At 36.3% G+C, this 15,789-nt stretch overlaps 1 protein-coding gene across 1 annotated transcript in view; it reads left to right on the forward strand.

Moving 5' to 3' along the window:
* The window catches only part of TTN (titin), a 273,859-nt gene that overhangs the window by 150,593 nt on the left and 107,477 nt on the right, over positions 1-15,789 (forward strand). Inside the window, exons 174-189 of the mRNA XM_019553528.1 lie at positions 225-467; positions 709-813; positions 1,653-1,763; positions 2,617-2,676; positions 4,020-4,109; positions 4,656-4,733; positions 5,981-6,061; positions 6,558-6,662; positions 7,219-7,296; positions 7,688-7,744; positions 7,956-8,036; positions 12,551-12,601; positions 13,399-13,794; positions 14,019-14,294; positions 14,899-15,174; positions 15,354-15,493. Coding sequence (XP_019409073.1) covers positions 225-467; positions 709-813; positions 1,653-1,763; positions 2,617-2,676; positions 4,020-4,109; positions 4,656-4,733; positions 5,981-6,061; positions 6,558-6,662; positions 7,219-7,296; positions 7,688-7,744; positions 7,956-8,036; positions 12,551-12,601; positions 13,399-13,794; positions 14,019-14,294; positions 14,899-15,174; positions 15,354-15,493 — 2,228 coding nt within the window. The remainder of the gene's footprint in view (positions 1-224; positions 468-708; positions 814-1,652; positions 1,764-2,616; positions 2,677-4,019; positions 4,110-4,655; positions 4,734-5,980; positions 6,062-6,557; positions 6,663-7,218; positions 7,297-7,687; positions 7,745-7,955; positions 8,037-12,550; positions 12,602-13,398; positions 13,795-14,018; positions 14,295-14,898; positions 15,175-15,353; positions 15,494-15,789) is intronic.

The following is a 15,789-nucleotide window of genomic DNA, read 5'->3' on the forward strand; positions in this document are numbered from 1 at the left end:
TCCTGTTCAGCAGAAAACTAGAGCACATGCCCAAGTGCTTATCTGTTTTTTAAGTGCATGTCCAAGTGCTTTGCTAATAAAGGCCAACCAGAGAGTTTAATTGATGTTTGCCATGTGATATCCATGTCTTTCAAATGTGTGTGATTTATGTTTCATTCTAGCTTGTAATGTTGAGTACACATCTTAAACAATTTTAAAAGTAGGGTAAACTAATATCTTTAAAGTGCTTGAAGAGTTGGAAGAAATCCCAGAACCTGTCCCCGAGGAAGAAGTGCCTGTCCCCGAGGAAGAAGTGCCTGTCCCTGAGGAAGAAGTGCCTGTCCCCGAGGAAGAAGTGCCTGTCCCAGAGGAAGAAGTGCCTGTCGTTGAGCCTAAAAAACCAGAACCTGTGGTTGAGCCAAAAAAACCAGCAGCACCACCAGAACCTGTGGTTGAACCGAAAAAACCAACAGCACCACCAGCTAAAGGTATCTATCATCATTGACACAATCTTTTCTCTTTCTCCAGTGTGATTTAACACACCGTGTCTATGGAATTTATAAAGGGTACCTGAGCTATGGACTTCCCTGTGAGAGAAACTAATCCACAGTTGACAGTTATATCTTGAAAGGATTTGACATCCTTACCTTTTATATCTTATGGTTCTTCTTAATGATTCTTATACATCTTTACTGTTCACAAAAGTAAAAGGAAATCATATCTTTAAAGTGCCTAAGAAGCCGAAGAGAATTATCCCTGAGGAGAAAGTGCCAGAATATAAAAAACCAGAACTGCGTCCTGTACTTAAGAAAACAGAAGCACCCCCTGATAAAGGTACATGTCACCTGCGCACAGAGCCGGCCTTGGGGAAACTAGTGCCCTGCATGAACTCGTATTTTGGTGCCACCCCACCCCATGGCCATGAGGGGTAGGGGGAATGCAGATGCCTTGGCAGGTGGCCCCTTCCCTGGCTTGTCCTTTTCCTCATCTGCTGCGCTGCAGAAACCCAGCAGCTATCAGCCTGGCCTGCTGCTGTCTTAACACGGATGTGGAGCCACTGCTGAGGCCAGGAGAGATCACAACACCACTTGCACAGATGCGTGGCCAGCCCCAGCTAGGCATGGGGTGGGGAGAATACAGCTGCCTGGGCAGGTGGCCGTATCCCTGGCTCTTTCCAGCACTGTGGGTGACTCCCTGGCCCCATCATGGGGGGTGGGAAATGTGCTCCCACAATCGCCTGCACTCCCCAGACTGTCTCCTCCTGAGCAGTAGCTGGTGGCGGGAGGGCGGGGCAAGGTGGCATGGGTGGGGGTAGAGCACTGCTGCACGGGGGAGGAGGGCGCCCCTCTGAGCATGGTGGCCTGGAAAGTCATCTTTATCGCCCACCCATAAGGGCAGTTCTGTCTGCACAACCTTTTCTTCTTCTCTTGGGCAGTATTTTAGCATATTTTTTCCTGTGTACTAGCTGAGATTTGTAAATTGTAGTCAGCACATGAAATGTGTGTGAGTGACTGATCAGTGGTTGAAGGCTGTATCATGACTGTTTTTTATGTCTTTGTTTTTCATTTTTAATAGTTCTTAACAGCTCTTTCATATTTTATAGTCTTAATAGTTATATATATACATATATATATTAACAATTTTAAAAGTAAAATTAATTACTATCTTTTAAGTGCCTGAGAAACACAAGAAAGCTGTTCCAGAAGAGAAAGTGCCTTTTGCTAAACCTAAAAAAATAGAGCCCATCAGTGTACCAAAAAAACCAGAACCTCCACCAGCTAAAGGTACATATTACCTTCAATGTCAATGTGAGAAGGAATTATTGTCATCTTCCCTTGAACCTTATTTCATATATTTCTATCCTGTTTTTGTTCAGACATGCCATTTATAGATCATATTCATTGCCAAATTATACTGTGTATGAGTGAGTATGTGCGTGTTTGTGCATGAGAGAGAGAGTTCTATGTATCTGAAAATGGATGTTAGCGTTAATATGCTTGAGATCCCAATATTATGCAGTATATTGTTCCTTTTTGGGACAGGGACAGAAATTACACATAAACCAGTATAAGTGATCAGAAACCGATTCAAATTTGTAACACAGGAGAAGTTCAGTGCAAATAAACCACTTTCAAAATGGCCAACGCTGATTTATAATAATCCTGGATGGATGTAATATCATAATTGGTTTAGGTTAAATCAGTTTATGGAACTTCTGTCCCTGATCACCTCCAGATTCAAGTTAACTCACAGTCCCCCAGCATCCCAGGATGCTTTACACCACCCCTGTTAGCCACCCCACCCCACACACACACGCGCACACAGCCTCGCAGGGTTGACGGGCCAGCCTTGGCCCAAGTTGTCTGCTCCAGCTGAGCAGGGAGGTGTGCTGTAGCACCCTCACCTCCTCCCCCCCGCCCCCCAGCTTCTGGCCTGAGCCACTGCAGACCTGTGGCTGTATTTCCAGAATCAAAAGTGAATGTCTGTTCACTTGCTTAATGGTTTAATCTACACAGCTTGGACTAACCTGCAAAGTTTGAATCAATTCAGCCACAGGCTTTTTGTCTGTACTTAGCCTTAGTATTTTCTACCCATCCTTGATATTCATGCAAATAAAAAGAACTAATATCTTTTAAGTGCCTGAGCTGCCCAAAGAACCTGTCCCAGAAGAGAGACTAGAACCGCCACCAGCTGAAGGTACATATCAACATGATATCATTATAAAGAAAAATCATAATCTTGTTCACTGAAAGATAGACTTTCATATATTTTGTCCTGTCCTTTGTAAACTACTCTGTGCTTCATAGACTACTCTAAAATTTGAAATAATATACTTTGTATTTTTAGTATATGCTGTGCCTTTTTTATATTTCACAGTGTAATATAATATTAAAAATTAAATAATATTGTCAAGCAGCATAGGCATATAGGCTATTTATAAAAAAAAATTTTCCTTATAAATTGGGGATCCCTTCAATAAGGCTTTCAGGTTTTCAACTCACGGGACCTATTATTAAAAATTATGTTTATTTGTCTTAGCATTTTTATGTGTGGCATTGTAAATATGCAGCACCCTAATCCTCTTTTTTGTTATTTTTGTTTCGCAAGGAATAAGCTTTTTCTTTCACTGGAATCCTACATGATTCAAAAAAAATTTTCCCCATCAATAACAAAAATGAATCATTCAGAAATGTGCTGCATAGTACTTTAATTTTGTTGAAGTTCTATTAGCAGCCAGAATTGATCCAGGATTTCAGAGCCCTTCTCTCACATACACAGAATAGATCGCACAGTAGATATTTATCTAACAATTTGACCATTTTTTTAAAAATTGCTGCTAATTTAACTATAAGAAAATTTGTACATGTACTTGGCTCAGACTGTGCACCTGTCTTTGTATATTGATCTAGTTCTCTTATATGTATCTTTATGTGATTTTTGTGTAATTCTTTATGTGAATCAGTATTATCATAGAAATCTTAACTGATTGTAAATATTCTTTAAAGAACATGAAGTCACAATGATAATTGAGCCTGAAGAACCAGAACCTGTTCCTATTTCTGAAATAGAAGAGATCTTACTAATAGAAGGTATATAGAGTAGCGAGTCAGACACCTTCATTTCAAAATTGTGTACATCTTGCCACAAAGTTCTCCATTTGTGTTTGTTTTAAATATCAGTGTATTTTTCCTTACGCTGTTATGTGTTGTAAATATGTCCTAAATTCTTGATTCAGTTTAATATACATGACATGTGATTTTAAAAATATGTTACTAATTATTTTCCTGCTTCACTTTCATTATCTCACTTCATCTTGTCATTATTTTGTTTTTCTCATGTTAATATTGAGCTTTCATAATTCATAGTAGACATTCACATTACGTGCAGTCAGCAAAACACTCTTTTGGAATGTTTTTTCATGTTTCCATTAAGTCCCGAAGTCCATTAGAAGTAGAATTAGACATCTTGTATATTGTATGTTCTTCATCTGACTTTTATGAGAATAGGTTTTTACTAAAACTGCCTGCTATCATTTAAAGAACCTGAAAAGAAGATTCTTGAAAAACCAAAACCACGGGTACCTATTCCACCGAAAGAGGAAGTTAAGATGGAAAAAGTTCAACTTAAAGGTATAAGAAGATGATAAAACAAGTATTAACAACTTTACTTAACACTATAACACTATAACTTATTCACGCTTCTTGAAAAGTGTGCTCTTCTTTAGTTTTGAACTTAAATATTTCTTTTTTTTACTTTCAGTCATGAAATTCTATACTAATTGTTAATCTATTATGACATTTCAGCAATGTCTGTCCTGTAATTTTGTGTGGATTTTATTCATGATTTATGAAAAAGCTATATATTTATCTTAAACTGTACTACATATCTGAAAACATATTCTTATTTTCATTTCTGTAGAAACAACCCCAAAGCAGTTCTCTGGTGCTGTTATGCAAATTAAATCTTAGGGCCACTCATAGTCATTAAGGATCCTCTTACAACTCTGCAGTTATTCAGAAAAACCTTAGTAGTTTGTCTCTCCTGTTTTCTTTCTTTTATGTAATTACTGTAAATCAGTTATTTGTTTCTTCTGAAGCAAGGATTTTCCCCTCTTTTTTGTACTAGTTTTGCTCTCAGAATATATGAAGTAAAAATCAAATGTATTTTCTTTAAAGCTCCTGAGCTGAAAAAGAAGGTTGTGCCTGAGAAGCCTGTGGAGGAGCCAACCAAAGTGGAGCTCACTCCTGCTAAAGGTATCTAGCAGATAAAGGGAAATTTTATTCTCATTCCTCACTCTTCTGGGTACTCTTGGCATTCTTCTTTTTCTTCAGTATGCTCCCAAATAAGCTATTTTTATTTGGAGTACATCGCCAGCCTATAACCAATCTTAATTGTACTCTGTTTGCTTTCTTTCAGTTCTGATACAAACTCACATTTCTTTTGCATGCTGCAATTCAGGAGATGCTAAAGAGCTGAGTAGGGGAAGGGATTAAAATAGGACGAGTCCTAGAGAGATCCATGCAGAGTGAAATAAATATGTTTAGGTTATTTAATATGATTTTTAAACTGCATTTACTCTATTGGTAAAAAAAATCTATTTTTCAGAAAAGAATGTGATTATGCAGTTTTTACTCAAGTGAAAACATTCTTATGAACCACACATTGAGTGTAGATTAGATAGGAATTTTAGCATTGTTCAAGCACCCACATATAACTATCTGTATTAAGTTGAATTTAATTCTGACAGAGAGATTTTCCATGTACGTAAGTGATCAAGCATTGTGCAGTAAGCTTTGGAGACTGCCACCTTACAAACATCTTATGGACTTATATTTTGTTACAACTACTTAAGGATTAACGTAAACTTCTCATATCAGTGCAGTCAATGTTGAAACAGATGACGCTTTTGTGGTGGGATTGGGAAGTAAGAAATTTCCAATGGGAGACTCTGGTTTAGATAGGCAGTCTGAGGCTCAGAGTATTCTTTTTAGCTGATTCCAAGCTATGAAACTGTATAATGAAAATGGCCATGGAACAGAGAGGGAGAATAAAAGATGTTTGGGGGCTTTTGCATTTTCCTGATTTTGTTCAGATCTTAGCAACTTAGATGACATGATCCTAAAGAATAGCATAGGCTGACAGTCCAGCTGAAATTGATAGGTAAAAAATTCACAGCAGATCAAGGATGAGATCCGCTACATTGGCAACAAAAACAATGTTATCATTAAATCTTAATTTAGAATGTCATAGTTTTTCAGACTCACACATTTATTTTGTTATTTTCCATAAAAATCCCTAGTTCACCATGGATCATCAAAACAAGCATATATAGTTGTTATAGGGAGAAGTATTAAATGAAACATTTTTAATAGTTTCATCTCTGTTTTGAAAGCTTAGTTATAAGTCAGCATTTGGTTTAGGTACCTGCATAGTTAGTTGTTCGTAAGCTGTTATTACTGGTACAAACTTGTATTTAAATTTGAAATAATATTCTTTCAAATGCCAGGACTTGAAAAGAAGGCGCGCAAACTACTTCCTGAAGTTACTCCTCCACCAAAGGAAGAAGTTATTCTAAAAAAAGGTACAGTAATTTGGCCATGATATAAAAAAGAAAGCATTTAAATCCACTCAGTCGTGTTCCTAAGTAATGCTAACTAATGTTCAATTCTGAGAGAGAGTGTGGTTGCATGCAGAATAGCTTGGAAATCCAGCCAATCCAAAGGATCTACATGGAAGGCTGAGCAGAACATTGAAAATCCTTGGCCCGTATCCCTAGGAAGTCTTCCTCTTCCTCTCCATGTTGTGCTTTGTCCTCTTCCCTTTCCTCTCCACCCCCACCAACCGTACAGAGTTCATACTTTCTTCCAGGGCAGAGAACAATGATGACGCCTTTCCCTAAAATTCGGGGCTCTCAGCCCATTCATAATTATTTGCTCTGGAGAAAAGTAGCAATAGCTCCAGTTCTTTATATTGAATTCTATCTTTTAAACTAATATAAATCAAAGATAGATTTTGAAATTGTTTCACTAATCTTTGTTCACTAATGCTTTAAAATCTAAAATTCTTTCTCTTTAAAGTTCCTAGAAAGAAGCCAGAAGAGGAAGAACCTAAGCCAGAGAAAGAACCTAAACCAGAAGTAAAACCAGTGCCTAAGCCAATAGAAAAGATTAAGAAACCTGAAGGTATAAATCAAGATCACACCCATATGCTTCTGGGAAAAGATCCAAACAAAATCCCACTTTTTAATAGTACTGTGAGGTTCAGTATCCAAGCCTAGATTCAGATCAGAATTTTACAGATGGCTTCTTACTAACAAAATGTTGAATCAAAACTCTACTGTAAACAACTCCCAATTCAGGACATTTGAAACAAGGTTGTGGATGTCTATTTCTGTATCTAAGTTTTCATTTTATACAAGAGATCTTTTAGAAATATTTTATAAAGTAAAGACAAATATAACAAAGTGCAGATTAAAGTGAACCCATAATTCTTTCAGGTATGATCTTGTAAATACTTTTCCTGTTGTCTGTTTTCTTTTTCTAGTTCAACTGAGCCTTACTGCTAAAATATATGTACCTTAATCCCAGAGCCAAATGGAAATCTTTATTACAAATACAGAATTTAACACACTTTAAAATAGTGAATTTACACTAGTATTAAAATGACATTAGCTAATGTGTTTAGGAATTCTAAGCATTTAAACATATCTTTCAAAATAAAAATTGATATTTTTTAAAGTCCCAGAAGTGCCAAAGAAGAAAATTGAGGTACCACCTATTACGAAAAAGGAGAAACCTGTGCCTGAGCCACCAAAAGGTATAAACATGGAGCCTTCTTTTCCTGATTGCTGAAACTAAACTGCATCCATCATTGAACATCCTGTTAGAGGAGCTAAACTAAATTCATGCAGACATAACTTCTGTGTCTTTATTATCTTCTTTGCACTCTTTCGGATCTTATTTTCTCTTAAATTATTGAATGCTTGAAAAAGTCATCTCTTTTCCAGTGAGCAACCTGTATCTTACTTTATGAATGTTTACCTTTGCTGCTTGCCAAGATAAAAAAATGCAATTAGAAAGTTTGTCTTGCATTAACTTTGAGTTTTAGAATTTCATAAACATATCCCACTTTGGCAAGATAACTTTGCAGCTTTTTCAACAAGGTTATGACATGTATACTAATTTATTTGTTTTTGCTGTGTTTGAAGAGCCAGAAGCTAAGCCAGCTATTCCACGCCCTGAACCTGAACCAAAACCTGCAGTAGGTAAGAGCTCTGTAAACAAGAATACCTGCACACATTGCTATAAATCTTGTATTTTATCATTGAACAATTTCCTGGTAAAAGTATGTTCAGGAAACTATTAGCACCAACAGGAGTAAATATATGCTTTCCAGAACATTTCATTAAAAGTTGTCTAGTAGTTTTAAATAATTATAAATTCAAATAAATGAAAACATTTACATTCTTTTTACAGCTCTGAAGTCCCCCAAACCACCAGCAGAACCAGCCCCTGTTGCAGCTCCAGTGACCACACCAGTGGTTGGAAAGAAACCAGGTATTAATACTGATTCTGCAAAGTATTTAACAATTTGTACTGCTGTTCTGCATCACATACTCAGATGACTAAATTCTTAAAAGAGAACAGGACACCTAAGGGCTGAATCTACTTATCATTTATCATTTTTAGCATCCCTATAGTCCTTCATCAAAGAACAGGATCTCCTTGTGCTAGACACTGAGACTCACTTAATAAAAACAATCTCTGTTCTGGAGCTGTAGAAGTAGGTTGAGTCTGTGCTTTTGTCTTTGGGGGATGAAATAGGTTTCTTTATTCACTCTTATGTAATGAAATATATGTGTTCTGTTCATTGTGTGCATTTTGTATATCCTGTCCTACTTTTGATTTTATTGTATGTCTATTATCACCTGTAGCAAGTATGCTATATTTAGGTTCAAGCTTTTCTGTTGTACATACATGTTGTGGATTGCTGTGTTGTTTTATTTTCCAGTCTGCAACTTGTCTTTCTGAGTGTTGGCAAAAAGTGACACAAGGAGAAAAAATTTCCAGAATTAATATTTTTTATTTAATCTGAATATTATAATAACATTCAAAGGCTTCAGGCAGGATTAGGGACCCAGAGTGAACAAACACACTTGACAATTCTATTCCTGCCTGAAGTGCTTACAAATTAAGAGCATCATTCACAGAACTGGTGCACACAGTGTACCCCATCAATACATAACTAAACCAAGAACCAGGAAAGCCTCATTTTTAAATGAAAATATAGTTCATGCTGTTTACTCTTTCCTTGACCACTTTTGAAGCCTGCTAATTTGATATTTGTTTGCCTATATGGACAGCCATTTAATAAGAGCCAGATTGATACCATCAACCTGTATCATATAGCTTATCAGAAAAGCACTAGAGAACAGAATCTTTATACTATGACAAATCTAAACTGGATTTAAACTTGTAAACTAGAGGTGAAAGCTCATCACCAGTTCAGCATAAGAACCAGTCCTCTGTGTTATTTCTGTCTTTTATTTTTATCTTTGTTTTGTGAATTTTGCGTTCTGAAAAGGTGTTCTATGTTCATTTTATTTCAGGTGTAACTTGGACTTTTATCTTAAAGTATCTTATTGTTTCTACTTCTTATTCTGATGATATTTTAACTCTCTGTAAATTAAATGTGAAACCTTTGTAGCTTCAGAAAAGCCTGATGTACCACATATACTGAAGTCGAAAAGTAAAATGACATCCCTGGATGATGACAAGATTGAATCACAGGTGTTAAGGAAGGTGTCTCCTACTGATGATCAATATTTGTCTTCAAAAGAGAGTATAAGCCATAAAGTGGCTGGCAGGGATACTCTAGAAGAAGAACAATTTGAATTAAAGATATCATTTGAAACTAAACCAGAAGATGGTCAAAAGGAAATGCCTCCTAAACATTTTGTAAAACTTGCTGAAGGAAAGGAACCAAATATAGCACATATAATTTCACAAAAGATTTCTACAGAGCGAGATAAAGAAAGGAAACCTGAAATAAAAATGAAATTAGATGAGAAACCTGAAGCAGCTGACCACATTGAAAGAAGTGCCATAGAAGAAAAAAAAGAGAAAATCAAATTAATAATTCACAGGGAAGATGAAGATGATAGATTTCCTGATGAGTCCAGTATTCTCCTCCGAGCAAAGGAGAAGATTCCTGTGCATGAAAAAGAAATTGAATTATTTTCCCTCCCTAAAGATGCTCCTAGAGAGCTTGATGTCCTGATTCAGAAGCAGAAAGACGTTCCAAAAGAAGAGAGAAAAACCAAAATCAGTTTACAACCTGAAATGTTTCCTTTAAAATATGAAGAAGAGGAATCTGAAAAAGTTCCACTGGATGAATCCATGAGGGACAGTGGCAGAAAAAAGAAAACTTACCAAGAAGAGAAATTTGGTATCAAGAAGCCTGATGTTTCTAGAACTGGGGAAACTGAAATTCTTGGCAGAAAAGTAAAGAAAATTGAAGCATTTGAAAAAGAAGAGATGGACGAGAATCTGCACCTAGATTCTTTGGCATTCTCTGGGGATATAGGAATAGTATTGAAAAAAGACAGAGGCATGGCAAGTCCCACTGAAGATGAGGAGATTCCCAGGAAAAAGCCTGACAGAATTTTTACAGATTCACTTCTCAAGCCACAAGATACAGAACTGAAAACTGATGAAATTTTTTTTGCAAAACAGAAGTCCATCAAAACCCATCATGAAGAGAGAGATTCAGAACCATTGTTGACTGAGCAGGTATCTCTATATGAAAAAGAAGTAGGAGAAAGGATTATTCCAGTGAAGAAAGTCAAAACTCCTTCTAGGGGACTCTTAGATAAAGATGAAATTGGACATTTTAAAACCCCTGAAATACAAACAACAGAGAGAGAAGAATTTGAAACTGTGATTCCAGGGAAAGGCAGGGATATTGAGGAATCTTTGGGAGACTTTGAAAAATTAGCAAGAGATAAGATAAGTGACAGAACTGTAACATTAGAGAAAAGCCCTATTCGAATGTCAGAAGATGACAAAAAGCCGTTTGAAAAAGTTCGGTTATCTCCCCGAACCACTAAGGATGAAAAGGGAGAAATACTGGCCCCCAAAAAAGTGACCAAACCTAAAACTGAAAAACATAGATCTCCTTTAGTTATAGATACATCAACACTTTCTGGAAGAGAAGTCTCTGCTGTTGAAGACATACCAGATGAAAAGTCAGCAGCTAAACAAAGAAAGAGTTTGCACGTCACAAAGAAATCAGAAAAGAAAACAACTCCTACAGACAAAAAGGTGTCTGGCAAAGGAATGCCTGTAAAAGAAGACGTGCCAGTTTCCCAGAGCCTGGGTAAGACTATTACGCCAACAAAAAGAAAAGAACCAGCTGAAGAAGGAAGAAAAACCTGGAGCCCAGAACTGGTTCATCTTACTGACCAGGATGATAGCATCAAGGACTGGGATTTGGAGGAATTCAGGGAGATGCAAGAAGTTGTGGATGGTTCTGCAAAGTATGATGCAAAGCAAGGTGAGGAAAGCTGCTGCTGAACTCATCCACAGAAAGTACACATCACATGCTTTGGGAGAAACATAATTTATCTTCATGTCTGCCTTCGTCTTTCAGCACCATTCATATTCCATCCATCATCTCAGTGGCCTACACAGGCGTTCAACCATCCTGCTACTTGTTTGTCTTCTCATGTGTGTACTATGTGAACATATATCCATGTAACTTGTACTCATTGTCTTAGTCCTACATTGTTTTAGAGGTAGTTTAAATCATTGCTGTCACATTGTCATGCAGCTCACATACATTATTCATACTATTGTTTCATTTTCCCATTTATTGCATTTAAAATCTGTGTCCTTCCTCCTGACTTTGTTAAGGCATTAACAACAATTATTTTACATATGCAGAACACTTGATAATAGGCAGTTTAGTGTGGCAAATATTTTTGTAAGTCAGAGATGACCTGTCATTACTTGTGAATGGCCAGGTGTAGCAGATGGGTCACCCCTAACACTCCCCTTTAACATGTATTTAATTTATACAACTTATATTTGTTAGTTTAGTTTGTAAAATATGTATTATGTTTAAAAATGGATGTGACTTGACAGAAATACCTAGGCTACTGACTGGTGGCTGGGTCAGACATGGGCTTTTGGCACTAAATAGTCAGAACCAGTATTTTGTAGAGACAATGAAATTTGTGTTTGTTGTGAACTTTGAAATGACTTTCATTTCAAATGACGATTATGAATCAGGGAGAATGTTATTAGTGTTTCTTTTCAACTTGTACTTAGATTTAGACATCTCTGTGGCATTTCAGTAGCAATGGAAGGATGGGTTTGTGCATGTTACATGGTAGATTTTTCTATTGCCATCCTTTAAGAAATCATTGATTTCATAAGTTTTATGGCTTTGTTCAGAGCTGGTGGTTACAATTTGTTTAATAATTTATTGTATTGGTGTATTTGTTATTTTTGGCTTTTTTGTTTTGTTTTCATCGGATAAACAATGTTAACTGAAAGTTGAATGACTGTGAATGACTGAGTCTGACTGAGACCAAGATTGGGATTTATTCTAAAACTGGCTTTAGCCAGTATGTTAAAGCTGTACATTAAACTTAACATACAGCTTTAGCCAGTCTTAGAAAACAATGGAAATCCACTACTTGCTATGGTAAAAGAGAACAGAGGGACGCCTTGGTCTGACTCAAGCAGTTCTTATGAACATTTTTGACAAAACACATTCCCAGGAAGGAGGGTTTCTAAATTATCCTTTTCAAAGTTTACCACAGGATATGCAGCTTTAGATGCTTGACTTCAAAGTATTCATCATATCCTTCAAAATATTGACAGTATAGGTTGTATAAATATATATGTGTTTATGTTCTCTTTGTCTCCATATTTGTACATATCTATACAGAGGCAGGAGGAAGAGAAAAATCCCATTTTGTAAAAAAAGTTGTCTTAATTTGTTACTTAGTCTACTTGAACCTGATTATTAATATGTTGCTAATACTAGTGCTGTTTTACTTCAGAGGCTAAAGCACCAAAAGAGGAACCTGGCAAAATGATAAGTCCAATTAGAGGTAAGAGAAAGAATATAATATGCAAACAACTGAAAAGGCTGCATGATTGAACTCCTAATTAAACTTAACGTACAGCTTTTTGTGGTACAAATGGCATGACAGCAGATTTCTAAATTTGACTCTAAATGGCAGAACTTTGATAAAGTTTCAGATAATATGCCTTTCTTAGCTAACCAAAATTTATTAAAAGGCATAATTTTTCCTGCTTCTGAGGACATAGTTTTTATGAAACCACATTTTAAATTTCAAAATTCCCTCTGATTCAGCCACTAGCATAGAATGTGGAACTTAACTTTGTTTGCTTTGGCATGCTTATTTTAACAGATAAATGTATTTACAATGCAGATTAATAAAAATATTAAATAAAAATTCTACAGAGGTTGTCATGCAGGTTAAATACCCATAAGCATGGTTATGTTTTTCTTTGATCTGAATAAAGCAAATTGAGCTTTGCTGTGAATACTTTGTGGTCAGGGAGGAAAAATGTAAAAAAAAAAAAAAAGGTGACATAAATCTTGGTCAATAAGGACATTTCAGATTTAAATCATGCATTTAACCAGTTGATCCTTTCAGCATGAAGCAAAATACCTGTGCTTTTAATGCCAGACAGATAGAGTTTTACATTGTTTAATCTAGCTTTGACAGTTCAGTTTTTATGCTCTAACATCTCTCAATTTTACAAAATTGGCAACTAAGCACCTGACTCCTTGAACTGCATCCCAGTCAGCTCAACAGCATGTATGCAAGCAAAATCTTAAATCTAGATCAGTTTATTCATTTCCACATCTGAATTATAGCCAAAAAGACACCATCACCGGCAGATGCAGAAAGGAGAAAACTAAGGCCAGGAAGTGGTGGTGAAAAACCTCCTGAGGAGCCACCATTCACCTACCAACTTAAAGCTGTGCCACTCAAGTTTGTCAAGGAAATGAAGGACATAGTCCTGACAGAAGCCGAATCTATTGGTTCTTCAGCAATTTTTGAGGTCCTTATTTCTCCCTCTACTGCAATTACCAGCTGGATGAAAGATGGAGGCAACATTCGAGAGAGTCCAAAACACAGGTTTATTGCTGATGGCAAAGACAGGAAGCTGCATATAATTGATGTCCAGCTTTCAGATGCCGGAGAGTACACGTGTGTGTTACGTCTAGGAAACAAAGAAAAGACCTCTACAGCCAAACTAATTGTTGAAGGTATTTCCTTGCACCCTGAATATGCTTCAGATTGATCAACAACTCAAAGGCTAGCTATAAAGAACAATTACAAATATTTACATTTAATGCATTTTGGGTAACTGTTGACAGGCATTCCCCAGTTTCCACTGACCTTTTTGTACTTTGATTTGATATAAATTACTTTTCTAGACAGCACTTCTTGTATAGAAGATAAAACACATTTGCCCTTCCCCTTTCCCCAGAACTACCAATACGTTTTGTGAAAACTCTTGAAGAGGAAGTCACAGTGGTCAAAGGACAACCACTCTATCTGAGCTGTGAATTGAACAAAGAGAGAGATGTAGTCTGGAGGAAGGATGGGAAGATTATCAAGAGTGTACCTGGAAAGTATGCTTTGGGTATTATTGGACTGCAGCATGCCATCACCATCACTGATACTAATGACTCTGATGCCGGCAATTACACTGTGACTGTGGAAAATACTGATGTCTCATGTTCATCTTCTGTTAAGGTAGTAGGTAAGCAATCCAAACTCTGTTTTCTCTCTTGTGATTTTAAGGTGTTTAAAAATTAAACAACGCCCCCCCCCCCGAAAGGAGCATTAAAAAGATGCAATTCGCTCTTATGAATCATGCAAGGTAAAGTTGATTTAGTTTTGACAACTATATATTTTAAGACAATAGATTAATTATTATTTAATTTTGGTTATAGGGAAAGCTAACTCCTCCTATCTACTGGGTACTTAGGGGATAATTTTATCAAATAAATGCACATCCCTCAGTTTCCCCTTAGGTGGATGTGAATTACTAGAGGTGGATGTGAATTACTGGAGGTTTTTGTCAGTTCTAACATAGCTCCTTCTTAGGAATACGGCCCTCCAGAAATTTAAGGCAAGACTTTGGGAATTTATTACTCTGCATATATATATAACATCTATTATAGAGATGAGGGGAAAATAGTGCCCTGTAAACTGTATGTGCACCTTTCTTACCACTTTATACTGGTATATAGGTTTTATTTCTTAAAGGACAAATATAATCTAAATTCCAAAAAAAACCCTTTTCCCTTCCTTTTATAAAGTTTTATATAAAAGATTGATTTTATTTATTTCTTGTCTCACAGAAGTTATAAGAGATTGGTTAGTGAAACCTATAAGGGATCAGCATGTGAAACCAAAGGGTACAGCTACTTTCACTTGTCAGATTGTCAAGGATACACCAAATATTAAATGGTTCAGAGGTGATGATGAAATTCCAGCTGAACCAACTGACAAAACAGAGATCTTGAAAGAAGGAAATCGCATTTTCCTCAAAGTTAAGAATGCTACCCCTCAAGACATTGGTGAATATGCAGTAGAAATTGAAGGTCGCAGATATCCAGCTAAACTTACTCTTGGTGGTAAGGAAGATTTCTTTGGTATTATCTAATGAATTTATATGCCTACAATGCTTTATGTATTTGATTATTGCATCTATTTCCAGTCATTTAATAAGAAAAATAAAAATTTAAATTTGAACTGCTGTAAGTGATTGTCCTAAAACTGATTGATTATGTGCTGTTTTATTTATGAATTTCAGAACGTGAAGTTGACTTGCTTAAACCACTTGAGGATGTTACTGTTTATGAGAAAGAAACAGCAAACTTTGATGCAGAAATCTCTGAGGAAGATGTTCCTGGAGAATGGAAACTGAAAGGAGAAATCCTGAGGCCCTCACCTGTAAGCATCCATAAATTTATAGAATTCATTTAATATGAAAACACCCTTTATGTTAGCCACATGTGAAATGTTAAGCTCATATGCCATACCTGCCCAATGCAGAAATTCATAGGATTAACCTTTATGGTGATCAACAATTTAGACCATCTCAGAGAATTATATTTCTCAGAGAAACACATAACTTAAACTAATTTTCAAGGGTTCACTATATTACAGGAACAATAGATCATATCTCACATTAGCACAGAAATATCTAGTCCCATGTACATTGCTAGCATAGCATTAAGATAAAAAAG

Source organism: Crocodylus porosus, unplaced genomic scaffold, assembly GCF_001723895.1.
Source record: "Crocodylus porosus isolate Cpor-Errol unplaced genomic scaffold, CroPor_comp1, whole genome shotgun sequence".
NCBI classification, from domain to species: Eukaryota; Metazoa; Chordata; order Crocodylia; family Crocodylidae; genus Crocodylus; species Crocodylus porosus.